Below are 25,442 nucleotides of genomic sequence, written 5' to 3' on the forward strand. Positions count from 1 at the left end.
CCCGTGGAAAAGCTGGAAAGGATCCAACTTAGTCAATCCTTTCCCGACCGAGGAACGTTTATTGGCTCAGAGCAGCCAGACGATTTCAAGAAAGAACTTACCCGGTTCTTGTGTGATAATGCGGATATCTTCGCATGGTCAGCAAATGATATGCCCGGGATAGACAGACGGGTAGCAGAGCACAAACTCTGGATACAGAAGGATGCAACCCCGGTCATCCAAAGACGAAGAAATTTTGCGATTGAAAAGCATGAGGCAATCAGGGTCGAAGTTGAAAAATTGGAGAGGTCGGGTTTCATAGAACCAATCGAATGCCCGACCTGGCTTGCTAATGTAGTTATGGTTAAGAAAGCAAATGGGAAATGGAGAATGTGTACCGACTACACTGACCTGAACAAAGCCTGCCCTAAGGATTGCTACCCTCTCCCGAGGATTGATCTTCTGATCGATGCCACTGCTGGTCACGAAGTCCTTAGTTTCATGGACGCATACTCGGGATATAACCAGATCTTGATGAGTCGGGAGGATGAGAAACACACTTCCTTTATGACTGATCGGGAGAGTTATTACTACCGAGTAATGCCGTTCGGGTTAAAAAATGCAGGGGCAACTTATTAGAGAGCTGTCAATAGGATTTTTCAAAGGCAAATCGGGCGGAACATGGAGGTATATGTAGACGACATGCTTGTAAAAAGCTTGGTTCGGGCAGGACATTTGGCTGACTTGGAAGAGACATTTGATGTTCTCAGGACATACCGAATGCTTTGAACCACGAAAAATGCGCCTTCGGGGTTTCCTCGGGGAAAGTTTCTTGGGTTCATGGTTTCCCGAGAGAGGAATCGAGGCTAATCCAGAAAAGATTCAAGCACTGATCAAAATGACACCACCAGTTACCATAAAAGAAATCCAATGTTTAACCGGGAGGGTGGCCGCTTTGAATCGGTTCATATCCCGAGCTGGGGAAAAGTGTAACACGTTCTTCAAAGCCTTGAAGACTACGTCAAGTTCGGGAACAGTCACTTGGACACCAGAATGCCAACAGGCCTTCGATCATCTTGTAACATATCTCGGGACAACACCTGTTTTGGCCCGACCTCTGTCTGGGGAAGCTCTTATGATCTATCTGGCAATCTCGCCAACGGCGGTCAGTGCAGTTTTGGTTCGGGGTGATACCGTTCAGAATCCAATCTACTATGTGAGCCATGTGCTTATAGATGCTGAAAAACGGTACCCGGACATTGATAAGCAGGCGTTGGCGCTTCTCGTGGCATCACGAAAACTAAGGCCCTACTTCCAGTCGCACCCGATAATAGTCCCGACTAACTTCCCATTAAAGAAAATACTCCAAAGGCCTGATGTAGCAGGGAGGATGGTCGGGTGGTCTGTGGAACTTAGCGAGTACCAGATTGAGTTTAGGCCGAGGACAGCCATAAAAGCCCAGGTGTTGGCCGACTTTGTTGTCGAAAGCACTATACCACAGAAAAATGACCAAATGCCGACGGATGGAGAATCCGAGTTGTGGATTCTACATGTTGATGGTTCGAGCAGTGTTTCAGGATCGGGAGCAGGCTTGACCCTCTGTAGTCCCGAGAACTTCACTATCAGCTATGCAATAAGATTCAAATTCCCAGCCTCAAACAATGAAGCAGAGTATGAGGCTGTCATAGCAGGCTTGCGAGTGGCCCGAGCCCTCAGGGTTCGGGAACTGGAAGTAAGAAGTGATTCTCAATTGGTTGTCAACCAAATCAGGGGGGAGTATGAAGCAAAGGATGAAAGAATGGCTAAATATTTGGTCAAGGTTGGACAGTTTCAAACCTTCTTTGAACGGGTAACATACCGACAGATACCAAGAAAGGAGAATGAAAATGCAGATGAACTCTCCCGACTGTCAATGGCAAGTTACAAAAACTTGGACTCGGCGGTTTACATTGAAGAATTAAATAGCCCGAGTATCCAAGAACTAGAAACCTTTGAGATCAGCAAGGAACCAGATTGGACCACACCTCTGATTGCGTATATTCGGGATGACATTCTCCCGACTGAACCAAAGGAAGCAAAAAGAGTTCGGAATCAAGCCGCTCGGTTCACCATGGTCGGGGAACACCTGTATAGGAGGTCCTTCACGAATCCCCTCTTAAGATGTGTTGGGCCATCCCGAGCGAGTTACGCCCTAGCTGAAATCCACGAAGGCATATGTGGTGCACATATGGGCGGGAAGGCGTTGGCACAAAAAGTATTAAGGTCGGGAATATTCGGCCTACATTACAAAAAGGACGCGATTGAATATGTCCGTAAGTGCGAACGATGCCAGAAACACGCTAATGTCCCAAAGTTACCAGCGGTCCCCATGATATCCGTCTCCAACCCGACGCCATTTGCGATGTGGGGAATGGACCTTATCGGGAAACTACCGAAAGCTCCTAAGAATCGGGAGTACATGGTGGTTGCAATAGATTACTTCACAAAGTGGGTCGAGGCTGAGCCATTATCTTCCATCACGGAGAAACAGATGGAAAAGTTTTTTCAAGAGAAGATAATATATAGGTTCGGGATACCCCGGATATTAGTGACGGACAATGGCAAACAATTTGAAGGCGCCGGGTTCAAATCCTTTTGTATGAGGTACCATATAGAACATCGATTCGCTTCGGTTGCCTACCCCCAGAGCAACGGGCAAGTTGAGGTCACCAACAGGACACTTCTCGATGGGATCAAAAAAAGGTTGGAAGATAATCGGGCAATGTGGGTCGAGGAACTCCCGAGTGTCCTCTGGTCATACAGAACTACGGTGCGAACCCCAACTGGCGAAACCCCTTTTTGTTTAGCTTATGGGACTGAGGCCCTAGCTCCCGTGGAAGTATTGGCTGGATCATTGCGTTATGATACGTTTAATGAACAACAAAATGATCAAGGGCTCAGGGAGAATTTAGATCTTTTGCAGGAATCCCGGACAAAAGCACAACAGAAAAATCTATTGTATCAAAGGAGAGCGGCACAACACTACAACTCTCGGATTAACAACCGAAGATATAGATCGGGAGATCTGGTTTTAAGACGAACAGGGGCTTCAGACCCAAGAAATCAAGGAAAGCTAGCTCCAACATGGGAAGGGCCTTACCTGGTGGAAAAAGAAACAAGGCCGGGATCATATCGACTGAAGAGAATAGAAGACGGTAGCCCGATTGATCGTTCATGGCATTCCACAAATTTGAAGAAGTTCTACCAATAACCACTATAGACATCGGGTCAATTCCGTTTGTGACTTCACATTTTACCAGATCAAATCTTTCTAAGGAAGATACAATAAATTCGGGTTCATTCCCGCTTGATCAACTCTAGTTGAAGGAACATGCATCTTTTCTTAAAGATACCATTCACTCGGGTTAATTACCGTTTGATTAATTACTCCTTTTTTAAGGAAAATTGCATCTTTTCTCAAAGATACCATTCACTCGGGTTCATTCCCGTTTGATTAATTACTCCTTTTTGGGGAAAATTGCATCTTTTCTAAAAGATACCATTCACTCGGGTTCATTCCCGTTTGATTAATTACTCCTTTTTTGGGGAAAATTGCATCTTTTCTCAAAGATACCATTCACTCGGGTTCATTCCCGTTTGATTAATTACTCCTTTTTTAAGGAAAATTGCATCTTTTCTGAAAGATACCACTCACTCGGGTTCATTCCCGTTTGATTAATTACTCCTTTTTTGAGGAAAATTGCATCTTTCCTTAGAGATACCATTCGTATGTATGTTTATACAAATCACTCGGGCTTATCTCGATAATCCCCAAGAAAAACTTGTTTGGTAGCTCATGAACAACAAAAATAAAAAAATAAAAACTTGATTCATTCATAAAAAGATTACAATATTCAGCATTAAGACTTAATCAATTTTAACTGAAGGACTCCCGGGAAGGTCTTCTCCAACAGCTGGTTCAGTCGCGCCCTCTAGGGACTCCAGCATGCCTACAGTATTGGCAGGGGAACCTTGGATCTCTTCCTCGCCCCGATCATGCTCCTCCGGCAGCTCACTATCTCCTTCCCGAGCTGTTGTCTCTTCATCTTCACCTTCTTCTCTTACCTCGTCTTCAGGAGAGGGTTGGGGAAGAGGATCAATATAATCCACAGCATCGGGAAAAGGGAAATCCTCAAGCTCGGGAAGGCCTTCGGGACGAGGGCGTTTGAGCTCATCGTAAATCAGAGGGTCCAACAGCTTCTCCAGCTCTCGGGGACGAGGAAGATCAGTTTGCTCCAGAGCCTTCTTAAAGGCAACTCGCATACCTCTCCTAAAGGAGGGAGTAGCAACAGCCAGAACGAGACTCTTGAACTCTGGAGTCGTGAAGTATTCCTCCAGCACACCTCGCCTTGAAGCTCCTGTACCCGAGGACTCCAGCTCTTTCAACTTGTCTCTCAGCTGGGCATTCTCATTCTTCTCCGCCAATAAGAGGGCTTTAGACGCCCTCAGATCTTCAGACACCTTCCCGACTTTCTCTTCCAGGTCACTGACCTTCCCTTTGTACTTGCTTTTGCTTTTGGAAAGGACATCCCTTTCCTTCTTCAGCTTGGCCGCTTTCTCTTCGGCGTCCTTCGATTTCTTCTCCGCCTCCTCCTTGGCGGTAATAGCGGTGCGGGCCCGAACGTTCGACTCCCCGTGGAGCTGTTCGGCCGGCGCTAATCGCTTTGCTTGGTCCCGAGCCCTACGAAGAGACTCGGAAAAAAATGCACCACAGCACCAACGGTATCGAAGAAAGATTACCGGGTAAGAAGATTGATAATAGTGATTCGGGAGAAAAAGGAAGAAAGACAGGTACCTGAATCCTTCATTAAAAAACTCCCTATTCGGGAGGTTGCACAGATATGTTGCATCCGCATCATTAGTGGCCTCATTTAGCCACTGTTCGGCATACTCCGAGTCACTGAAAACGGAGTTGAAACCAAGGTCACCAGCCGAAGAGGAGGGGCAACCTCCCGAGCTGGTTCGTCGATACGAACCCTTTTCGAGAGACGAGGAACGCCGTCTCCTTTACGCTTCTCAGCTCCCGAGGAAGGAGCCTTCTTCTTTAGACTCTTGTCCGGAGATGGCCTAGGAGGAGGGGCTATCGCCTTGGCAGCCGCGGGAACTTGAGTGGGGGCCTTTTTGAGTACTCCCGAAGGAGGCTTGCTTGTAGGCACAAGTTTCCGTCTCCTTGCCTCGTCCATGTTCCCGAGCGCCATTGCCGGGAAGATCATCTTCAGAGATATTTTGACTCCTTTGAAAAACGAAGAGTACGTATCGAGGTCAGCACAACATAGATGACACAAAAACAATAAAAAGAGACTTACTCGGGGAGAAACCCCATAGCTGAAGAAGCCGACTCGTACTCCATGGAATACCCATGGACTGCGAGCTCGTCATCGTCAACCGAGTTTATTATATCAATATAGTCTTCCTCCTCGGGATGAAGGGCGACAGGGGATATTCGGACGGTCGATCTTCCCCTTGGGGACTTCTTGGAATTGAGTACGGAAAGGCTCGGGAGAAGGTGGTTTAAAGAAGAGGTAAAACTCCCGCCATTTCTTGGTGGTAGACGGGAGGGAATCCTTTAAGATAAAGTTCCCTTGAGAAGGGGAAATTCTCTTGGATAGGAAAAACCAACCGCGTTGGCTGTGAGGATGAAGGGAGTAGTAATGGTGGAATAAGCCGAAAGTAGGGAAGACCCCTATTGACTTACAAAAACCAACAAACCCGATCATAATCCTCCAACTGTTGGGGCTCAAGTTGGAAGGGCTGAGCTTATAATGCTCAAGCACATCTATGAAAAGATCATGCAACGGGAGACGTAACCCCCCGATAAAGGCATCATAATACAAGGGATAGAATCCCTCGGGAGGACTATTCACTCTTTGGCTATCAGTCGGGATAATAACCTGATATCCCTCAGGAATACCAAAACTACCCAAGAATCTATCCGGATCCTCGGGAAACGGGGAGCGAGAGATAGAATTCGGGGTCCCGAGGAGTTACGGACAAAATTAATGTGCCGGGGAGTTAAGGGTTCGGCTCGAAGGATTTCTAAGGCTGCGGAGTCGAGTTTCTTACCATCGGGTTTACGGGGAATGGCCCCCGAAAACCGCTAGGACGTTGAAAGGGCGGTCGAGGGGGAGCCTTCGATCTGGATACACGGGAGGTAGATGGGACATCTGTCCGAAGGAAGGCTTGGGAAGATACGAGCGGGGGGATCCGGGAAGTGGCCGTAGACTCAGGTCTTAGGGCACTCTGGGCAGAAGGAGTGGCGGAATCAGAAACAGGGGCAGGGTTCGAATTGAAACTTTGATCGGGACCCTCCCGGGAATCTACACTTGGAATGGTTTCAACCTCGGCCTCTTCCTCGGCCTCTTCCTCTGCCTCTACCCCGGTCTCTACTTCCCCTTCCACTTCATCGGGTACGAGGGATGAAGTCAAGGCTTGCATCGCTTTGCCTCTCTTTGTCCTTACGGAACATCTCTTGGATCTCATCATAGAGTCGGGGATCGTCGTCTGGGTTGAGCGGCTATTAGATTTGGATTTCTCCTCATCAGAAGATTGCTCGTGGAGTTCTTTCAGGCGATCCCCGGTCAGATTGTACTTTTTTGTTTGATCGCTATCACCCTCACTGGTATAACCCTCGGCCCGACGACGTCTATCACGGTAGATGGGAACGGGAACCTTGTTCTGATACCTAAACCCTCTCAAGCTTACTTTTGGCTTCTTCGGGGCCTTATATCTCCTCGGGGCCATAAGGAAAAGGAAACTTACTGATTAAAAGCAGGGAAGGCTTGAGGAGCTTCAGAAGTCAGTCGGGAGCGTCGCTAAGTCGAGAGCGAAGAAAACAGTGGGAAGAAAATGAAGGGAAAGGCCCCTATTTATATTGCCGGAAGAGGCGTTACACTTCTTGATCGGGACGGTTACGACTCTTGACGATCAACGGTTACAAAGCGAAGACGGTCGCGCCTCCCCGAGGCTCTCATTATGAGCCTACGCCTAGCCACCGACGTGTCAATCCCGGGGTTGGGCGAAGTCCCGAGGACAGCCGTTACAAAAAACGGCTGATCACTTTAGTGCGCAGGCATTTAATGCGCCCATTAAAGGGTATTCCTGGAATGTCCCGAGGAAAGGGAGCTCGTGGAATCTCCCGAGGCACAACTCATTCCTACCACTTAACTATCCCGAACCCCGCAAGCAACGATCGGGATAGGGGGCTTATGATACGGAAAGATGGGCACCAAACGGGTATAACCCGAATAATACGCATCGCCATATTAATCGGGTTACACCCGGTTCTAACAGGACGGAACGTGATCGGGTCCGGGCCGAATGGGGCTCCACATTACGGTTAATCGGGAAGGATGCCGATCTTCTATAACCAAAAGCGCAACGTACGCCACAGATATAGCAATCATCCTTGTTATAGAAGGTCAACTCGGCAGCTGATTGAATGGGACCAACGACAAGGGAGCATGATCCGAGGAGAAACATCAGCCCTTGTTTGGCTAACTTACCAAATACATAAAAGGTAACACCCACACTATAAATGCACAGATCAACCCCTCCGGTAAGCAACTAATACACTTTGAGCATAATCTTGGGTAGCTTTTGCACGAGACCTCATTCGGTTCATCATCTAACTTTGCCATCGGAGGCGGCTGCCCGGCACACAAGCCGGCCCGCATCTAACCTTTCTTGCAGGACTCATCGTCCCGGATACGAGAGGAGGCTCAGTCGGATCCAGAAGCATAATTGATCCGCATCAATTACCTTGATAATATGAATTTAAGATTGGGGGGTGGGGGGGGGCGCCCCCCTGGGGGCCCTGATGTATTTATTTTTTTCTCTCCCCCCCCTGTGGGGGGGGTTCTCTTGGGCCCAGGCCCCCCCCCTTTTTTTTTTAAATTATAACAATTTTCATTTTTTATTTGTTTGGTTGGGGGTTGGATGGTGGTGTTTGTTGTTTGTTTTGGGGGGGGGTTTATAAATTATTTTCTCCTTTCCCTCTTTTATTATTTGTGTTGGTGGTTTGTGGGTGGGGGGGGGGGGGGGGGGTGTGGGGGGCCGCCTCCCCCATGCCATTTTAAAACCCTACATATTTGGTGGGACTTTGTGGGAAAGTTGGAAAAAATAAAAAGTGGGACTTACTCTATTACTTGTCCACAAAACCCTTTCTTTTATTTTTCCCTCACCCCACTATACATGGGACCCATATGTTTTTTTTTTTTTACCCTACCTCTGCAAACAAACGCAGCCAGGTAAAGTCCACAGTAAATCATTGCAGTTTTATGAGACCCGATGACGCACATGTGCAGGAACCCGGAAACTTCGTAACCTTTGAGAAGAATTGGATCCTTTTTCTTATTATATATTTATGGGTATAAAAGAAGGACAAAATAGCAGAAAGCAGAGAGAATTTTCGCCATTGCCCAGCTGCTGCAATAGAGATAACAGGGAAAGCGGAGAGACTTCCTCTATGTTTATCTTCTGTTTTCAAGTTCAACAGGACGAGCATCGTGGTGCTCATTGGACCTGGTTTTGGAATTAAGAGTGAAGAAATACAGAGGTGATCACCGATTTGGGTTCTGGAGACGGAAGAATTTCAGTTTCAGGTGAGTCATTAATTTATAGTGAATAAATATGGGATCATTCGATCTATCGTGCCTCTTTTTGTTAGTTATTATTGGTTGATTTGTTTGATCGATCACTTTCTTATCTTTGTTTTAGTGCTGGTTTTCTTCCTTTCTTAATCAGGTTGAATGACTTGAACAGGAAGGGGCTGGCTGTAGATTACTCGCACGGAGAAACACATAAATTTATTTGAGTTGGTCAATCAATTTCAGTTTATTGTCGGAAAGTGATCAACGATTTGGGATATCGGAGACAGATCAGTTTCAGCCTTTCAGGTCAGTCCTTTATAATGAAGAATAATTATTATGTAATACTCATACCACTTTTTCTTAGTTATTATGGATTTGTGTCCATTTTCGTTTTTTTTTATAATAACATCTAGAGTGACTTGAACTGGGCAGGGTTGGTTGTTGATTAGCCAAAGAAAAGAAACACTGAAATGGAGGTGATCAAGCAGTTTAATGTCAAAGATGAAGTCGAGGTCTTCTTTGTAAAGAAACACCAACTATATCCGGGTATTGATGCTGTCGGATGGGTTCATGCGAGCATATTGGCGGTGTACGGATCTGGATGTGAATCCGAGTATGAGTATGAGTATGAGTATGAGGTAGAGACCAGAACCGCATGGGAGATTAATAGGAGGCGAATGCGTGTTACAGCTTCTCAAATCAGACCTCTGCCGCCCACTCCTGACCAAGAAAATGATCGGATCTTTGAAGAAGGCCAAGTTGTTGACATACTTTTATATGATGACTGGTGGGTTCCTGGCAAGGTCTGGGAAGTCCATCATCTTCCTCGTCATCAACATAATGTCAGAGCAGCTGCTCGGACGGATAAAACCATCTTTTATTCAGTCCAATTTCTGCATGATTCGTGTTGGAATTTCGGAAAAAATTTGGATGCAGTTTGTAGGTCAAAATTACGAGTACATCGGCAATGGGTGGATGGAAAATGGGTTCTTCCTCTAAGACCACGTCAACCTTTGCATTATAACAACAGTAATCAAGTATGTACTTCAGTATCTTCTATTTTATTTTTCTTTTAGCAAAAAATAAATAAAATCCTCAGGTTCAGGAGAAATAAAAAAAAAAAAAATGCATGGTCTTGGTCCGGTAACCAGTTATCATTAGGATTTTTTCAATGCATGCAGCGCTCTGTTGTTATCAATGACAAGACCGGGAATTCTTCCTCTACTCTAACATGTTACTCCTCACCAAAACAGAGGTATTTTCCTTCATTATAATATAATTGACTTACCATTGCATTTCTTTAATTCTTTGATAAAGATTAATTTCTTTTTTATCGTGACTTGTCAAGGTGTAAAGGATTAGGTGAATCATCACACCCACGACTTAGCATTGAGGATGATGTTGAGGTTTCTACACATTCTATAAATTGTTGGTGGACGCCTGGGAAAATTAGGGACATTCGAAGAGACGGTCAAATTGAAGTTGCACACCATATTTGGTCTTGGGTTACAGGTTTACCAGAAATGGTCACCCAGTTATATGATGTGTCACTAGTAAGGCCTTCACCACCAAAGGGTCAGGAGGAGGATGAGAATATCACATTTAATTTGCACCAAGAGGTAGAAGCTTTTCAGAAACATAGTTCATTTGGCGAGGGAAGTTGGGTTGCGGGAGAGGTCTTCGAGATACACGTTGAGAATGATGAACAATTTTACAGCATCCTCATTCCAGAACAAGGGGTCATTTTTGCAGATGAAAGTTTAAGGCTTCCTCAACAATGGATCAATGATAATTGGATTCAACCACAACAACTATCAACGTCATACAAGAAACAACAGGTATTTTGTCTCCTCCACTATTCTATTTTTATTTATTTATTTATGTTTTATGGGATCTTAGTGTTCGAAAGGAGACCCCTATGGAAGCTTAAACCAAAAAACCCATGGGTCTTATAATAATTGTTGTGACCTCCTGCAATAAAAAATACTAGGTTTGACATTTTCCCTAACTTTAGGGAGGTTACATTTTGTTGTTACTAGGTTTGCACTAAGGGCTGGGTGAGGTGTGAATCAAAGTCACAAAATTTTCTTTTCACAACTATTTCCTTGTTCCCATAGATGAACCCCAATATAATGACATTTTGTTGCTAAAAGCTATCTCACAAACAATGTTGTAGATTTTCAGTTAAGCACACTGTCGTATTGAACTTTCATACCGTTATCTTGTATTATTTGCTTGAAACTTTGTAAGCTGTCTACTTTTCAGTATTTCGTGGTGTTTCATAAAGTCACATATAACAGTACGCATAAATACAGCCGTATACGCATCCGAGCTAGACTCAAAGGCTTTACCAAGAGTTTACAGCTATCCTGCAAATCACACACTTCAAATACAAGAGCAAGCAAACATCCAAAACACACAAGGTATACATGGTTGGGCAAGTTGTATACACCTATGGAGTAATGGTTACTCAAACCTTAGCATCTACTCATCACTAGTTTCCACTTTTGAAAATACAAAAGCTAAGTCTTTTACCCATTTACTTAGAACAAGTCCAAGAGACCGTACCCACACACAAGATTTTTTGGTCACACCCATGACTCATGATATCTAACATGCTCCCATCTTAACAATAGAGGTAAGTGTGTTATCCCCAATGGTTTCATACGACCCCCTAGTAACCAAGTATACAAACTGGCTTATAGCATTGCCCAACAAGAAAGCACATCTATCATAGGCTTACGGTAGTAATGCAACCTATCTAGCATATAAAGTGGATATATATAATCCAAATGACAAAAGCCAAGAGATGAAGTAAAGCTCACAACATCCATTACCTCTGTCCATCGGGCTCCAAAGATGAGATGACATCTTCTCTCTATTCTTCGTCTCCTTGTTCTTCTTAGGTACTTTTACAAACACTTTGTATTTATCATCATTTGCAGTGCAACCTTAGATTGGATCTTTTATTCCTATTTATATCCAAGCCTTGCTTCTTTTCTCCATCTCACGCATGTGGAATTGGAGTACAACTTTTATCTGCATCGTCTTCAACCTTGGGCAAGCTCAGCAACTCCTCTCCTTTGTGAACCATACACCTAAATCAGCAAGTCTTTAACTCTTTTGCTGCAATTTTCCATTCCATTTCCTTCTACTTCCTCCTTTTCACTTTTCCCATTGCCTTGTTCTATTTTCCTTCTCCTGTGGAAAAATTCTTCTTTGCTTTTGGGTTGTGGGTTTGATATTTACCCCCTATTTTGTCATTTGTCCTTTGACGTTGGCTTGGAGGTATTGTGACCCTAGCCTAGGTGCACTACAATCCCATTTGTCTCCCCTTAAATGGATAGGAAAATTTGGAACAGTTAAATACCTAAAATTTTAAAAAACAATTTAATACTAAAAATGTCTTCCTATTTATTCTCTTCTCTTTCCATTCCTATTTATTCTCTCCTCTTTGCTTCCCTATTTCTTCTCTCGTCTTTCATTACACGCTACATGCAGCTTATTGAAAATTTGAAAAAGCTTAATGTTGGAGTTTATTCCTAAATTTTCTCGACAATTAGAAATTCTCTTTTGCTTTTTCGATTTATTTTCTTGTCTCTCATTCTAGATTTTTTTTTTCCCTTCCTTTTTATTTGATTTTATATTGTCTCTCTTTCTCGATTTTTTTTATTATTCATTTTATTTAATTTAATATTGTGAATGACATATAATTTGCAGCGTAATTAACCATCATAATTGGTTTGATTTGCGTTTAACCTTCTACTATTGAAATCACGCTTTTTATTCTTTTTCTTTCTTTTTTTTTCCTTTTTTTTTAATTTTTATTATGTTTTTCTTTCTGGAGTGGGGGGGGGGGGGGAAGGGTAATGTTGATAATGTTTTTTTTTTTGTTTTGATACTTGTGCTTTAATTTACCAATATTCTATAAAGATAAAAATGTCATTCTCAATAATTTACCCTATATTTTTAATATGTGGGTATATGTCTGCATATGATAAACTAAGTCAAAGATGGGCCCCCAATGGGCATACATGAGCCCCATACACTAAGTGTAGTGAAAAAGCATCAGTGCTCCTTTGATGGGGTGGTAATCTGAACTCTCATTATTTATCCCCTTGTTGAATCCTAGATCTACCCTTGTCTATTCCAAAACTTTTTGAAAACCTCCAGGTCTTCACTAAGATTTGGAAACCTTTCTCTAGATCATGAGTGGAGACATCCCTTCAATCTATTGAGTTTCCTACTAAGTACTTTGATTGAACTACCCCCTGCGATCCAATAAAATCGATCTTGACAAATAGTTGCTTCTCAAAACTTGACAAAACTACCGGTCTGAAAATTTCTCTCTTCCTAAAAACCCATAGGTTGGCAATTGTAGTTTTTAGGAGAATAAAAGTATTCTATTATATTCACAAATATTTTAGAGAGATGTTTTTAAACAGGAGGAAATAACTTAACTCTTAACTCTCAAATGGACTCATCCAATAATGGAAGACTTACAACTCGTTTATTTGCTGATTTTTTGGTGAAAATATATATGTTAATTCTCAGCATCTCTTCTTATTTTGTATTCTTTTTGTTCGTAGTATTTTATTTATTTATTTATTTATTTTGTTTTGAAACCTACAGCCACGAAAACGGAGAAAAAAGTTTGAAACTCTAGCTGAAGAAGCTAGAGTAGAAGTCTACAGTTTTCAGACGAAAGGATGGATTTCTTCAACCATAAAACAGTTGTTTAAAAACCAAATTGAGGTTTATAATGAGAAAATCGATTACAGACTAATTCTTGATGTATCTAGAGTAAAGCCGTGTGTGAAGAACAATAAGAATCAGATTTTCAAGGAGTATGAAGTTGTTGAAGTACAAAAGGAAGGTGTTGATGTTTGGAAGATAGCAGAGATCTGGGAAGTACATGGTAGAGGGAAGAACATATTTTATACAATAAAAACAGGGACCTTTGAAGACAACATGATACTTTTTACTACAGTGTCTCAGTCCAAATTAAGAGCTTGTCAAAAGTTGGTAGAAGATGAATGGACAAATTCATCATTCATGGAGGTAATTAGTTCATACCGTACTTGTTTTTATTCCCTACGTGCATGTACACTTTGTTTTTTTTTTTTATTTATAGCATTAGTCATTTCTTTTGTTTTCTTTTTGGTAAACGCATTGGTCATTTCTCATACGCAGTATCTCAATATTTAGTAGAACATGGATCTTCTTCACACAGCCTGTTCATACTATACACCAATACTAACATGAGTGTGGAACCTATTGAGGTAGTTGAGTCATACCCAACTTATGTTGAGGTACTCAAGTTATACCCAACTTATGTTCTAATATAGGCCATCATATTAGTTACGATCTAATGGTGTAATGGGCCTTTGTGGGAAAGTTCAATTATCAATAGAATCCAGTGTGGTTCTATAAATATTAGCTGGAAGCAACGGTCTAGGTATTCCAATTTAGATAATCAGGGTGTAATGCTTTAAGTAACATTGTGCTTAAACCCTAACTCTAACAAAACCTACATTGTTTTGCCTTGTTAGTGTTAGTAGAATTTGAATTCTCTCAACCCAACCTACCTATACAACCGTACACTCACACTCACATGATTGTGGGACCTACATTGCTCTACCTTGACATGGACATGCGTATAAGTGTTGGTGTATAGTTGTATGGGCATGTTCGGTGCAGTCGTGCAGAGGACCTTGACTTATTTAGTAAGTCTTAGATTATTTTTGAAGAGTGAATTTTTCTAAAATGACTTATTGAAAATCAGAATTTAAAATATATATTTTTTAAAGTCATTCACGTGATAACCATTATTATCCATTATAATTTTTTGGATTAAATTATTAAAAAATAAATAAGCATGAGCATAGGTAACATAATTTTAGGAGTAAATTATTTTAGGGCCTGTTTGGTTACTTGAGTCTGAAGACTTAAAAAATCTATACATTTCAAATTTATGGGGTTATGGTTCATAAAATTAACTGTTTGATTAGCTTGAATCTTTGGAATGAAATATGTAAATTCATCATGAAAAAACATCTATAGAGTCATGGTTAAAATGTTTAGTGCTTTTATAGTAGGGGTGAAATCTCCGGATTTCACCTCATACCCATAAATCTATAGATTCACATTTTTAGTGTAAAAAGGTGAATCCCTAGATTTCATGAATCTAGGAATTCACACAACCAAACGGATGTAATCTCCCATTTGTGAACCCCAGAGATTTCAAATCTCTGGATTCATGTAACCAAACAGGCCCTTTAAACAACTTAAAACTTTGCGACGGTTAAAGCTGTATTGACTACTTATTTAAAAAGCTTTTAGAAATGATGAATGATTATTAGGATTTGAGGAGTAAATTAGTGGGGATAAAACTGTAAAATGAGAATTTTGGTAGTTTCGATCATAAATTTGGTTGGGCGAAAAAAACTGACATTAAAAGGGAATTAAGTAAATCTTTTAAGTATTAAAGATTATTAGTGTAAAATTCTTTTGAAACTAACCTTATCAAATAAAAAAAAAATTTAAATAGAGTAGATCAGGGAAAATATTTTTTTGGTACATGGGTTCTTTTTTATATATAAAGGATTGGAAATAATACATATGACATCATAAGAGTTGAACCCAGGACCTTTTCAGTAAAAAATGTTGATTTTACGATTAAAGCGACCGTAGATTGGTTATCAGGAAATTTTCTCAAATGTAGAATACAATTAATAACAAAGTTATTGTGAAAATTTTGACTTGATTTAAAAAATATTACTCTAAGTTTTAAAACTAATTTAATAATCTACTCAAAAAATGTAGAAAATCAAATATAATGGATAACATACATTATTGTAAAATTAATTTTTTCAAGAGAAAAAGTTATTTTAGAAAGCCTATTTTTTTTCAAAAGAAATTTTTTTAAAAGCTGACAACTGATAATTGAATTGTAAGAGTAAATTACTGTTAAAAATTTTAAAAACAAAAGAAAAGTGAAAAATAATAACTAATTTAGTAAGAGAAAAACTCTTAAAGGATATTTTTCTTGGTTAAGGCTAAAATTTTGTTGGTTGGGTATGAAAAACATTAAAATAAGTAGTAGGTAAATCTAAAAATACATTTATATAATTTGTCTAAACAATCTTGTCATTTCTTTTAAAATATAGTCGATCAAGGAAATTTTTTACTATAATATCGATAAGGTTTTAGAATATCGCAGAAAGGATTCTTACTGTAAATGCGTATCACCCTTTCCTCTCCCCAACCCCCACCCACTATTTCTATGGTATGTATGTAAATTGGAAGCTTTTTTTTTCTTTTGGCATACTATCATCTAAGTTTTTTTCTTTTTCTTTTGGCTAAGTATTAACATCCAAGTTTGACTACTTTAATTTTGGAATAATTACAGTACTTTTCTCGTTCTTTTCCTCCTAAAACCGAAATGGTTAATGATGATGCGGCTGATGATGGTATCAACAATAAAACAAGGTTTGTATTTTTGCACTTGGTGATTTTGAGAATCATAGGTTTGAAGGATCATTATCTAGTTTAGTTGTTTAGTTGTGTTGTTGTTGTTTTTTTTTTTTTTTTTTTTTTTTTTTTTTTTTTTTAATACCATGCGAATAGTATATGTTAATTATAATTTTGTTAATTGGGGGGTCACATTGGAAGGTTAACAACTGATTGGAAATCGGAAGATGAATTTTTTTTTTTAACCATGCGAATAGTATATGTTAATTATAATTTTGTTAATTGGGGGGCCACATTGGAAGGTTAACAACTGATTGGAAATCGGAAGATGAGGTTGAGGTCTTCACAGATGACATGGGAGGCAGTTGGCGGCCAGGGACCGTAGTGGAATTGCGAGGAAATGAAATTGAGGTTAAACTACGAGCCATGTCGTGGTTTCCTCTTGAGAAGAAGATTTATAATTTGTCGATGATAAGGTCTAAACCCCAAGTGATGAATGAAGAGAGAAATCATATATTCCAATTACACGATGAGGTTGAGGCATTTGATGAAGATTATGAGGCTTGGTACGTGGGATGTATCTTGGAGGTGCAGCAAGTCATGGACATACCATTTGATGAGAGGGTTTTTCATTATTATGTTTTGCATCCTACAAAAGGATGCCATCTTGTAGACAAGAAAGAACACATAAGGATTCAGTCCGATCCACGAGTCCACCCCCAGCAGGTAATTAATTTGAGAAAACTCTCCTATTTATTTGTTTCACTTTCAAATAATCTAATCATTTTCATTTTTATGTCTCAATTAATTATTATTTTATTGGTTGATAGAGTTCTTTTTTTTTTTTTTTAGCAGCAACAGATGTTTAAGGAAACAAAAATGGATGAGAGACATCTTAAGGTTGGAGAGGAGATTGAAGTTTATAGCTTTGAGTATTATGGGTGGCTCAAAGGAACCATCTCCAAATTATGCCAAAACCATATTGAGGTTCGAATTGATATCATTGATCATGTTAAATCTCAAATAAAAGAAGTAATGCATGTGGATGCGTCGCGAATAAGGCCTACACCTCCGTCTCTACCGTTGGAGATCAATATGGGTGATATTATCGAGGTATATGACTACCGTATAGAGGCATGGCGAAAGGGAGAAATATGTAGATTTCTATTCAAACAAGAAGGCATATTTTATTCAACTAATGAATGGTCCGACAAGCTCAAAGAAGTATCAAAGTCACATATACGGGCCCATCAAGAATATGTAAATGGCAAATGGGTTCTCCACTCATCCTGCAGAACATCTCTAATCACAGTAAGTACCATTTCCTACTCTCTTTTTTTCATCCATTTAATGTGATTTAATTTGAACTCTTGCTTTAAATACAGTCAGAGGTAACAACTTAATTGCCAGCTGTCTTCAAAGCCCATATTCAGTTCATAAAGATTTCAAAGCACAGAACAAGATGGTCACAAATATTCAAAGATAACAATAACAATAAATTATGAAATCTTTAACCATTTGTGAACTCCTAAATTTTGATTTGTGCAGATAAATTCATCAGAAGAAGAGAAATATGTGTCTCATAATCTCTTAAATGAAGTGGTGGGTGAAGGAAATAATGTTATATTTTCTACTGTAGAAGGTGAGGAAATTCATCCTATTAAGAATGCATACATAAATGATGTTTAGTTTATCTATTAATTATTTACACTCTCATGCATATGTTGTTTTAAAACAATTGGGATATTATCAGATTCAATTATGGATGTTGATGCTTCATCTACTATCAAACACAAGGTAACTGCTCGGACTAAACGAAAGGACATTACATGGCAACATTGCACACCTTTTGAACACCCAAGAATAAAGGGCAAGAATGGTTTTAAGTGTAACTATTGCAAACAGAAATACTATGGTGGTGGGATTAATCGAATGAAGCAACATTTAGGTCATCAAGAAAAGGGGGATGCGGCACCTTGTCTACATGTTCCTCAAGATATTAAAATTCAGATTCAAAATGATCTTAAAAAGGTTTCACCAGAGAAGGTCTGCACTAGAATTTCTGCTGAGGTATGAAAAGGAAAACTAAAAATTTTAAATGATGTCCTCTAAATAGAGTTCATTTTTATTGTATATATTCTATTTAATTATGCTTTTAGTATTTAATTTCGTTACTCTATTACTAAGGTTGCTTTACTTGGCACAGAATGGTATCAAACAAGTTGGTACTATACAAGGAAGAGGAGAAGATTCAATTCATGTAGTTAAAGTAGGAAGTATATGTACTGACCAAACAAATATTGTTGGAATTTCATTGGAGGGCCAACGGAAACTTGTTGGAAAATGTACGATAGAGAATACGAGTTGCAGTTCCATTATTGCCTCTAACCATGAAACAAGCCCTGCGGATGACTTGAGCAATGCATTCAAAACTACTCCTGAAATGTTAGATTCCTCAACTGGTCAAGCGTCTCCGTCTAAATTATCTACTCTTGCAGTTGTTAAGCAAAAGATTGAAGTACAAGAGTACAAACAAGACCAAGGTAATGAGTTGATGACTGCTTATGGTGATATCTTCAAAAGTAGCTTCATCAAAACTAAGGAGACACAAAGATTTTTTATAGCTCAAATGTGTAAGATAATTCAACAAATTCAAGCTTCCAATTATGAAAGCATCTCTGAAGCCATGGTCAATGAATGGGATGAGATTTGCAGAGAACACAAAATGGTGGGTATTGATAATGATTGGCTGATGAGCTCCATTCAGGTGCTCAAAGATTGTTTCAACGAGAAAAAGGAAAAGGAAAAAATTGTGAAGGAGCATATTGAGAATGAGGTCAGAAAGATAGACGTGGATGTAGCAAGTAACAAAATTGATTCAATTTACAAGCGATATGGTGACATATTTGAAAGTTGTATCCTTGAATGGAAGGGTACACGTTGTCATTTGGAAGATCAAATATGTAAAGTAGTTCAACAGATTCAAGCTACTACATATGATAACATATCTGAAGCCAAGATCACTGAATGGGATGTGATATGCTCGGATCACAAAAAAGTGAATATTGATAATGAATGGCTAAGAAACTTGGTTAAGGAACTCAAGAATTGTTTAGAGGAGAAAAGAGTGAGGGAAACTAATGTGAAGGAAAAAATCGAAAATGAAAAAGGAAGGATTGAGTTGATCTGGAGGAAGTTGGCCAATGAAGATGGCAATGTAAGTATAGAGAAAATCTAAAATTTAATTAGCTACTTGCCTATTGCAACTTATTAATTACCTTCATTTTATAGATCATATTAAAAGAATGCCTTAAAGAGCATGAAGCCCAACACACTGCCCACGATTGCATCATGGTCGAGGTATAAATTCTAGCTTCCTCTTTTAAAATGCATTTTTTTTGGGTGATACTGTGAAGTACTTGAGCTTTATTAAATAGTTAAAATATAATTGTAATGATAATAAGTGTAAGAAGTTTAAACTTAGTTCTAAAATCCCAATTCCATTTTGGCCAGTTTGGAAAACTTCAAATGAGCAGCTCACTAATTTTAATAGAATGATGAAAATTTTATGTTTGAGTCAGTTATTTTTCCTTTCTAGTATATCTAGAGTTACATTTGAGTTAGATTCATTAGTTAAGTGACCTAAATACCCTCATGTAAAATTAAAAAGATACAAAATTACTAACATTCCATATTGAAAGAGTTTGTTAGAGATGCATGTGTTTGAATGCCATAACAGCATGAAGCCCAACACTCTCCCCGTTTTTTAACGTGGAGCTCACCTTTTATTATGCAACACTAGATCTTAATTAAATAGTAAAGAGGAAAAGATAACAATAAATGCTATATTCACCAACCAATGGAAGATAACAATTGGTGATAGCAGAACAATTATCTCTAGGCCAGGAAAGTTCTCCCATGGAAATGTGGGTTGAGCATGGTCCTATTATACCAATGGAGTCTAATAATATATTTCCTTTTGGGTTAATAAGTCTGATAATAATTACCTGTAGGAAAATGAAATAAGAAACATTCACTTGGTGATACCGGAGCCATCATCGTCTTCTCCCAAAATAGAAGAAGCTCACTTATTGCAAACATTTATTTTCTTTACAGCGCATACTGGAGGTGAACAGTCAAGTAAAGGCCCAAGCTTCAGGATGCCATGAGCAGGTTGAAGTTCAACAAACTCACCTCTGCCGCAGTAACAATGAGGTATAAATGGAAACCTCCCCCTAAATAGACTCCATTTTCTTTATCTTAATATATCTGTTAGTCGATCAAATGTGTTATTATTTTTCTTTAAGTAAACAACATCTAATGTCTAGTAACATTTGATTCATTGAAAGTCTTTCTAATTATATGACATAATTGTCATTCACAGAGAGAGATTTTGATAGCTATAGGATCCTTCCATGCAACTCGAGAAGAACTCTCTACCTTGCAAGATCGAAAATGGATTGGATCTCCAGTAAGTTCCATATGTCATAGTATTACTCCTTGCTACTGTGTATGCTTACAACTTACTAAATTTCCTTTTTTTTTTTTTTTTTTTTTTTTTTTTTTGGGTCATGCAGGTTGTTGATGTCTTCGGTCAAATGCTAATCTTCAACCAAAACAAATCATATGGATGTGTATCACGCCATTACTTTCCCACATATGTTGGGGTATGTGTTACTTTTTTTATACAATATTAAAAAACGTTGATCAGAACTAACTATGTGTGTTTATTTATTTATTTATTTTTCATTATGACAGGAAAAGATGATTAAAGGTATATGCATTAAGACGACAATAGAAGATTTGAAACCATTTTATGCATATGAAAAATTAGGCTACCACTTGATTAAATGTGACCTGGTAATTTATTGAAAAGTATTTATCTGATTTTCCTTTTTATTTTTGATTAAGTGTACCTTGGTATGGTTTTTTTTTTCTTTTTTTTCTTATACTATGATTAATTATGGTAAATTGTATGCAGCTTTTCATCCCCATGTGTGTAGAGTTCCATTGGTTCTTATACGTGATAGATCTAAAGAAAAGACAATTTCATCTTCTCGATTCTATACAAAGATCAAAGACTGCTTGTTGTCAACAAATTACACACAAAATAACGGTTTGCTCCTTTTTATAAGAAAGCATATTGTAGTTCTATATTCTATAGTTTTTCTCTTCTTTCTCAAATGATTAAACTTTCGAACGACTTATGACAGGAAACATGCGAAGAGTTGCTAACCATGTTGAATTATGGGAATAGTCTTTCTATTAATTGGGAAGTAAATCGGCCTCTTGTTCCATCACAACAAAACATGTAAGTTCTTTTCTAGTGTTATGTTTTAACTACATTGTTTTTCTTGTTTTGTCACATGTTAACAACCCAAAGAAATTTTGTTATAGGGATGATTGTGGTGTCTACATGTTAAAGTTCATGGAATGCTGGAATGAGGGATGGTTTGACGAAGATTACTCTGAGGTAAGCATAGTTTTACAATCTATGAGCGTTTTTTTTATAATCATAAATTTAAGTTAGATAATTTATATCTTTAACCTTCAACATGTAGGAAAAGATTAGAGTATTTCGAAAGCAGATCGAGAATGACTTGTTGAATTCCCAAGGAAACAAAGTTAAGAAAAATTAACAATGTACGGCGTTTTTTTGGTGTAAAATTATATGGATGTTTATTTAGACAGGGTACCAATAAATATTTCAAGGGTATTTTCTTCTCACTGTTCTATCCTCCTCAAAGATAATTCAACATTATTTTGAAAAATGTTATATGAACAGAAGTATTATGTTGGTTTTTTTAACTTCTAAGCTATTTGCATCAAATTGGTAGATGGTGATTAATATTGCGCTATATTCTTACATGATTCTATAAAGAGGGCTTTCTTACATAAGAACACATGAAAAACATATAAAAAAGGGATATTGTCAAATTGTGTGGCCCTTCAAGGGAAGCATCGTAAGTGCATTTGTGGATAGACAAGTAATATGTCATATGAAGGCAATGCACACACATTAATTTTCTCAAAACATAAATATAAAATTTAATATCTTCAACATGTCTAGTGAAAGCTCCATTCTTTCTTATGGGTTCTACCAGAGTTCTCATGTACGATCAATAAATTATTTGTTCAATTGATGGATGCTGATTGAGTCTATCATAATGATTGTAAAGACTTACTGATGAATTCCAATCCTCTACAATTTGCCTCCCTGGAGCTTGGTTATACTATGGATTTGTAAAGTTGCTATTACAAATGAAGGGGGAAATTCGAGAGGGTAATTTTGTAATTGTCCCATTTATTTAGGTTGAACCATGGTTTGTTTATTAAGTTCTTGGTTCAGTCCCTTTGAACTATGCCCAATTATTATTGATTGAACCAGGAAGCTTCAAGTAGGTTTTGGGATTGGTTTATTCTATGTATTATTGGGTCATTTTTGGGGGAAAACTTAGATTGCAAACGATAAGGGTTTCTTCCGTCTCTCTCTCTCTTCTCTCTCTTTGGTGGTAGAATCCGGTGACTTCCACGGCTTTGTTCAATTGATTTTCATTGGATTTCAAGGTTTGATGTATAGATCTAGCTTCAATTGATGTATTGAGCAGGTATTGTAATTCCATCTGAGCATTTTCATAGTGGAATTGAGCTCGTTTCGAGATCCAGGGACGTAGGCAATCTTTGCCGAACCTCGTCAACAAATCCCATGTGTTTCCTCGTTTGTGTATTACTATCTCAATCAAGCGTTGTATCATGTCTGAGTCACAACAAGTCGGTTCAAAGTTTTTTTTGCTGCAAAGCTCTTGAAAGATAAATTTTGTCCGGTTGATATATTCCTCATATTTTTAATGGGTAAATTGTATGCTATGAATAAATTTCTTAGTTTCTTTATTTCTTAAAAGTCTCTTATCACATTCATTCTCTATGGCATCTACAAGAAAATATTGCTTAGGTGCACGAGTGATGAATTCCTCCGACAACCAATCACATGGGACATTATTCTATTTTTTCCCCACTTTTTCCTTCCTCTTTTCACTTGTAGGCGTTGGATATAAAAAAAATCGTAGAAAACCAAAAGCAATAGCTTCTTCTATTTTTACTTTAATTTTTGCTTGTTCGTAGATTTTTTTTCTCCAATAAATTGGTTGATTTACCTTTTTTTTTTTGTTTAAGAAATTGTAGATTATTTTTGGTTGTAAAGAAATCTTATATTTTGATGGAGAAGAAGAAAAGATAAAGCTATATTGATATTTTTAAGTTATTAACTTATTATACATATAATAAGATCAAAATATAATTGTAACTTTTAATTAAAAAATGTTACTAAGGATATATTTGTTTTTCCTCTAATTCAATTTACTATTTTGACAAAAAAAGGACAGTTGCCATTTTAAAAGACATTTTTTGGTGTTTTTGCCAACGTAATATACTTTTGGGATGTCTTTGAATTTTTTTTATTTTTTATTTTTCTATATTTATAAAATTTTCAGCTCTACCATTGCACATCCCATTATTTTACTTGAACTTTTAATGGCAGTTAGGGGTGTAAATGCATAACCGAAATCCACTTCCGAATTCGCATTTCCATTCTTTTGGGGTATCCGAATCCATCTGATTACTAATAGGATATGGATATGGTATACCCCTTTTTTACTGGTTATTATCCGTACACTAAAATTATTTGATTAAGTTACTTATTCAGATTTATTTTTCTTATTTTTATAAATTTTTTACTCGTAATATGTGATTATTTTTCTAGATTTTCTAGTACAATAGCTACCAAAGTTGCTAAATTCTTAAATTTCAAATCTAGCTGTCATAAATAAAATAGTAAATATGTAAACAAGTAGTCGAAAACTTGTATTCAATCTGTATTCATACTCATTTATAAGAATCTATTTAAGAGAATAATTATCCAATTATCATCCGAATCCAATTGAATCCATCCAAAAACCGATAGGATATTGTCCGAATTCGTCCGAATATAATAGGATGCGGATATGGTATTATCACTATCCGATTCGAATCCGTTCCATTTACATCCCTAATGGCAATATGCTTTAGTGTAAGGAAAACAACAAATCGCCATTTAGTTTCAACTTAGTTCTTGATTTCTTTTTATTTTGTTGTTATTTTCTGCATAAAATTTTTTCAGGCCTCCAAAGTTGAAATGCACTTTAACAAAATTGGGATGTGTGCATTGGTCTTGTACACCCTCCACATAGGTTTATTGCAAAGGTCTCTTCATTACACCTCCATCAGTTGGCAAAGTTTATGAGACTTACAGAGAAAAAGGAGTTGGGTTGCCATATACATTCAATCTATATACATTCATCTATATTAAGGCTAATATTGTTTGGTCTACAAATGCATTATTGAAGAAGACAATGTATGACAGAATCCTACAACCAATACTCCACTAGAATGAACTTAAAAAGACTTACGAATGCCTCCCAAATGAAACACCATTATCAATTACCAGCCAAGGGGGATCACAATTTTCCAAGAAGCAATGGTGAAAGAGGGAGATTTCATGATTTTACACGATCCTGGTGTGTTAGACCTTTGTAAATGAGGGAGGATGGGGGCATGCTGAGTGGAGACAATCTTCACACCATTTCAAGAGGGAGAGGGAAGAAATATAAAAACATAAACCTCCCATTTTATTTAATGAAACTACTAATATTTCCTTTAATAATTGAATGATAATGAACACATTTTTGTGTGAAATCTTAAGACATAAAACATGCATTTTTAACACTTAGAGTGAAACTACCTTGAATTTTATGTTGTTTTTGTAGATTTCAAGATTTTCTAGGACTCCATTGAATATTTGGAGTTTTCAGGTATAATACACATAAAGAGGTCTAACTCAAATTATCAATTATGAAGAAGGCTCGACTCTATGCATGATGGGCGAGATGCGATTATGGGCCAACTCTAAGAATATCTTAAAAATAAAAGAAGCCAATTTTGATTGATGGCTGAAATTAGTTCGAATTTTATTTTATTTTTATTGAAAAAAGATATATATATATATATATATATATATATATATATATATATATATATATATATATATATATATATATATATATATATATATATATATATATATATATATATATATATATATATATATATATATATATATATATATATATATATAGGACCTACAAGTAATCAATGATTAAGATCTTCCAATTTTTCCATAAATTAGATATTTTATTTTAGGGTAATTTTCATTTGCACCCCCTGGGGTTTGGTCTATGTCATTTTTAGTCCAAAAAAACTGAAACTTTGCATCTACCTCCCCTGTACTACAGAAAAAGTCAAATTAAGGCCAAATTATCACTTCTATGA

The 25,442-nt window shown here is 37.9% G+C and overlaps 2 protein-coding genes across 10 annotated transcripts; both read left to right on the forward strand.

Moving 5' to 3' along the window:
* The first annotated feature begins 778 nt into the window (after window positions 1-778).
* On the forward strand, window positions 779-3,018 carry LOC149005616 (uncharacterized). Its single transcript, XM_089135957.1, has 2 exons — window positions 779-2,291; window positions 2,942-3,018. Exons 1-2 carry the CDS (start codon window positions 779-781, stop codon window positions 3,016-3,018), a joined length of 1,590 nt encoding a protein of 529 aa, XP_088992083.1.
* Window positions 3,019-8,423: 5,405 nt separating this feature from the next.
* LOC149005617 (uncharacterized) lies at window positions 8,424-22,050 on the forward strand. 9 transcript variants are annotated; one of them, XM_089168708.1, is made up of 22 exons: window positions 8,424-8,618; window positions 8,761-8,912; window positions 9,039-9,643; window positions 9,788-9,861; window positions 9,955-10,444; window positions 13,239-13,667; window positions 16,018-16,097; window positions 16,382-16,805; window positions 16,932-17,390; window positions 17,628-17,721; window positions 17,833-17,876; window positions 17,985-18,149; window positions 18,286-19,296; window positions 19,371-19,439; window positions 20,196-20,294; window positions 20,464-20,550; window positions 20,657-20,746; window positions 20,838-20,939; window positions 21,061-21,195; window positions 21,293-21,390; window positions 21,477-21,552; window positions 21,641-22,050. In XM_089168708.1, exons 3-22 carry the CDS (start codon window positions 9,077-9,079, stop codon window positions 21,716-21,718), a joined length of 4,671 nt encoding a protein of 1,556 aa, XP_089024834.1. In that variant the 5' UTR covers window positions 8,424-8,618; window positions 8,761-8,912; window positions 9,039-9,076; the 3' UTR covers window positions 21,719-22,050. The 9 variants fall into 9 exon arrangements, with proteins under 9 accessions (XP_089024834.1, XP_089024828.1, XP_089024827.1 ...); XM_089168702.1 differs by having other exon boundaries at window positions 8,734-8,912; window positions 17,833-18,149; XM_089168701.1 differs by having other exon boundaries at window positions 17,833-18,149.
* The last annotated feature ends 3,392 nt before the right edge of the window (window positions 22,051-25,442 follow it).

Source organism: Hakea prostrata, chromosome 9, assembly GCF_041222555.1.
Source record: "Hakea prostrata isolate BN-2017 chromosome 9, UWA_Hpros_2, whole genome shotgun sequence".
In the NCBI taxonomy this organism is placed as follows: Eukaryota; Viridiplantae; Streptophyta; class Magnoliopsida; order Proteales; family Proteaceae; genus Hakea; species Hakea prostrata.

Excerpts from the sequence above, each read along its gene's own strand:
- LOC149005616 (XM_089135957.1), top strand. The coding sequence starts at position 779 with ATGCGCCTTCGGGGTTTCCTCGGGGAAAGTTTCTTGGGTTCATGGTTT. Across the intron at positions 2,292-2,941 it reads GGACGCGATTGAATATGTCC|GAATCCCGGACAAAAGCACA; the intron begins GTAAGTGCGAAC and ends GATCTTTTGCAG.
- LOC149005617 (XM_089168702.1), top strand. The coding sequence starts at position 9,077 with ATGGAGGTGATCAAGCAGTTTAATGTCAAAGATGAAGTCGAGGTCTTC. Across the intron at positions 17,391-17,627 it reads GCAGAACATCTCTAATCACA|ATAAATTCATCAGAAGAAGA; the intron begins GTAAGTACCATT and ends TGATTTGTGCAG. Across the intron at positions 20,551-20,656 it reads GAAAATGGATTGGATCTCCA|GTTGTTGATGTCTTCGGTCA; the intron begins GTAAGTTCCATA and ends TGGGTCATGCAG.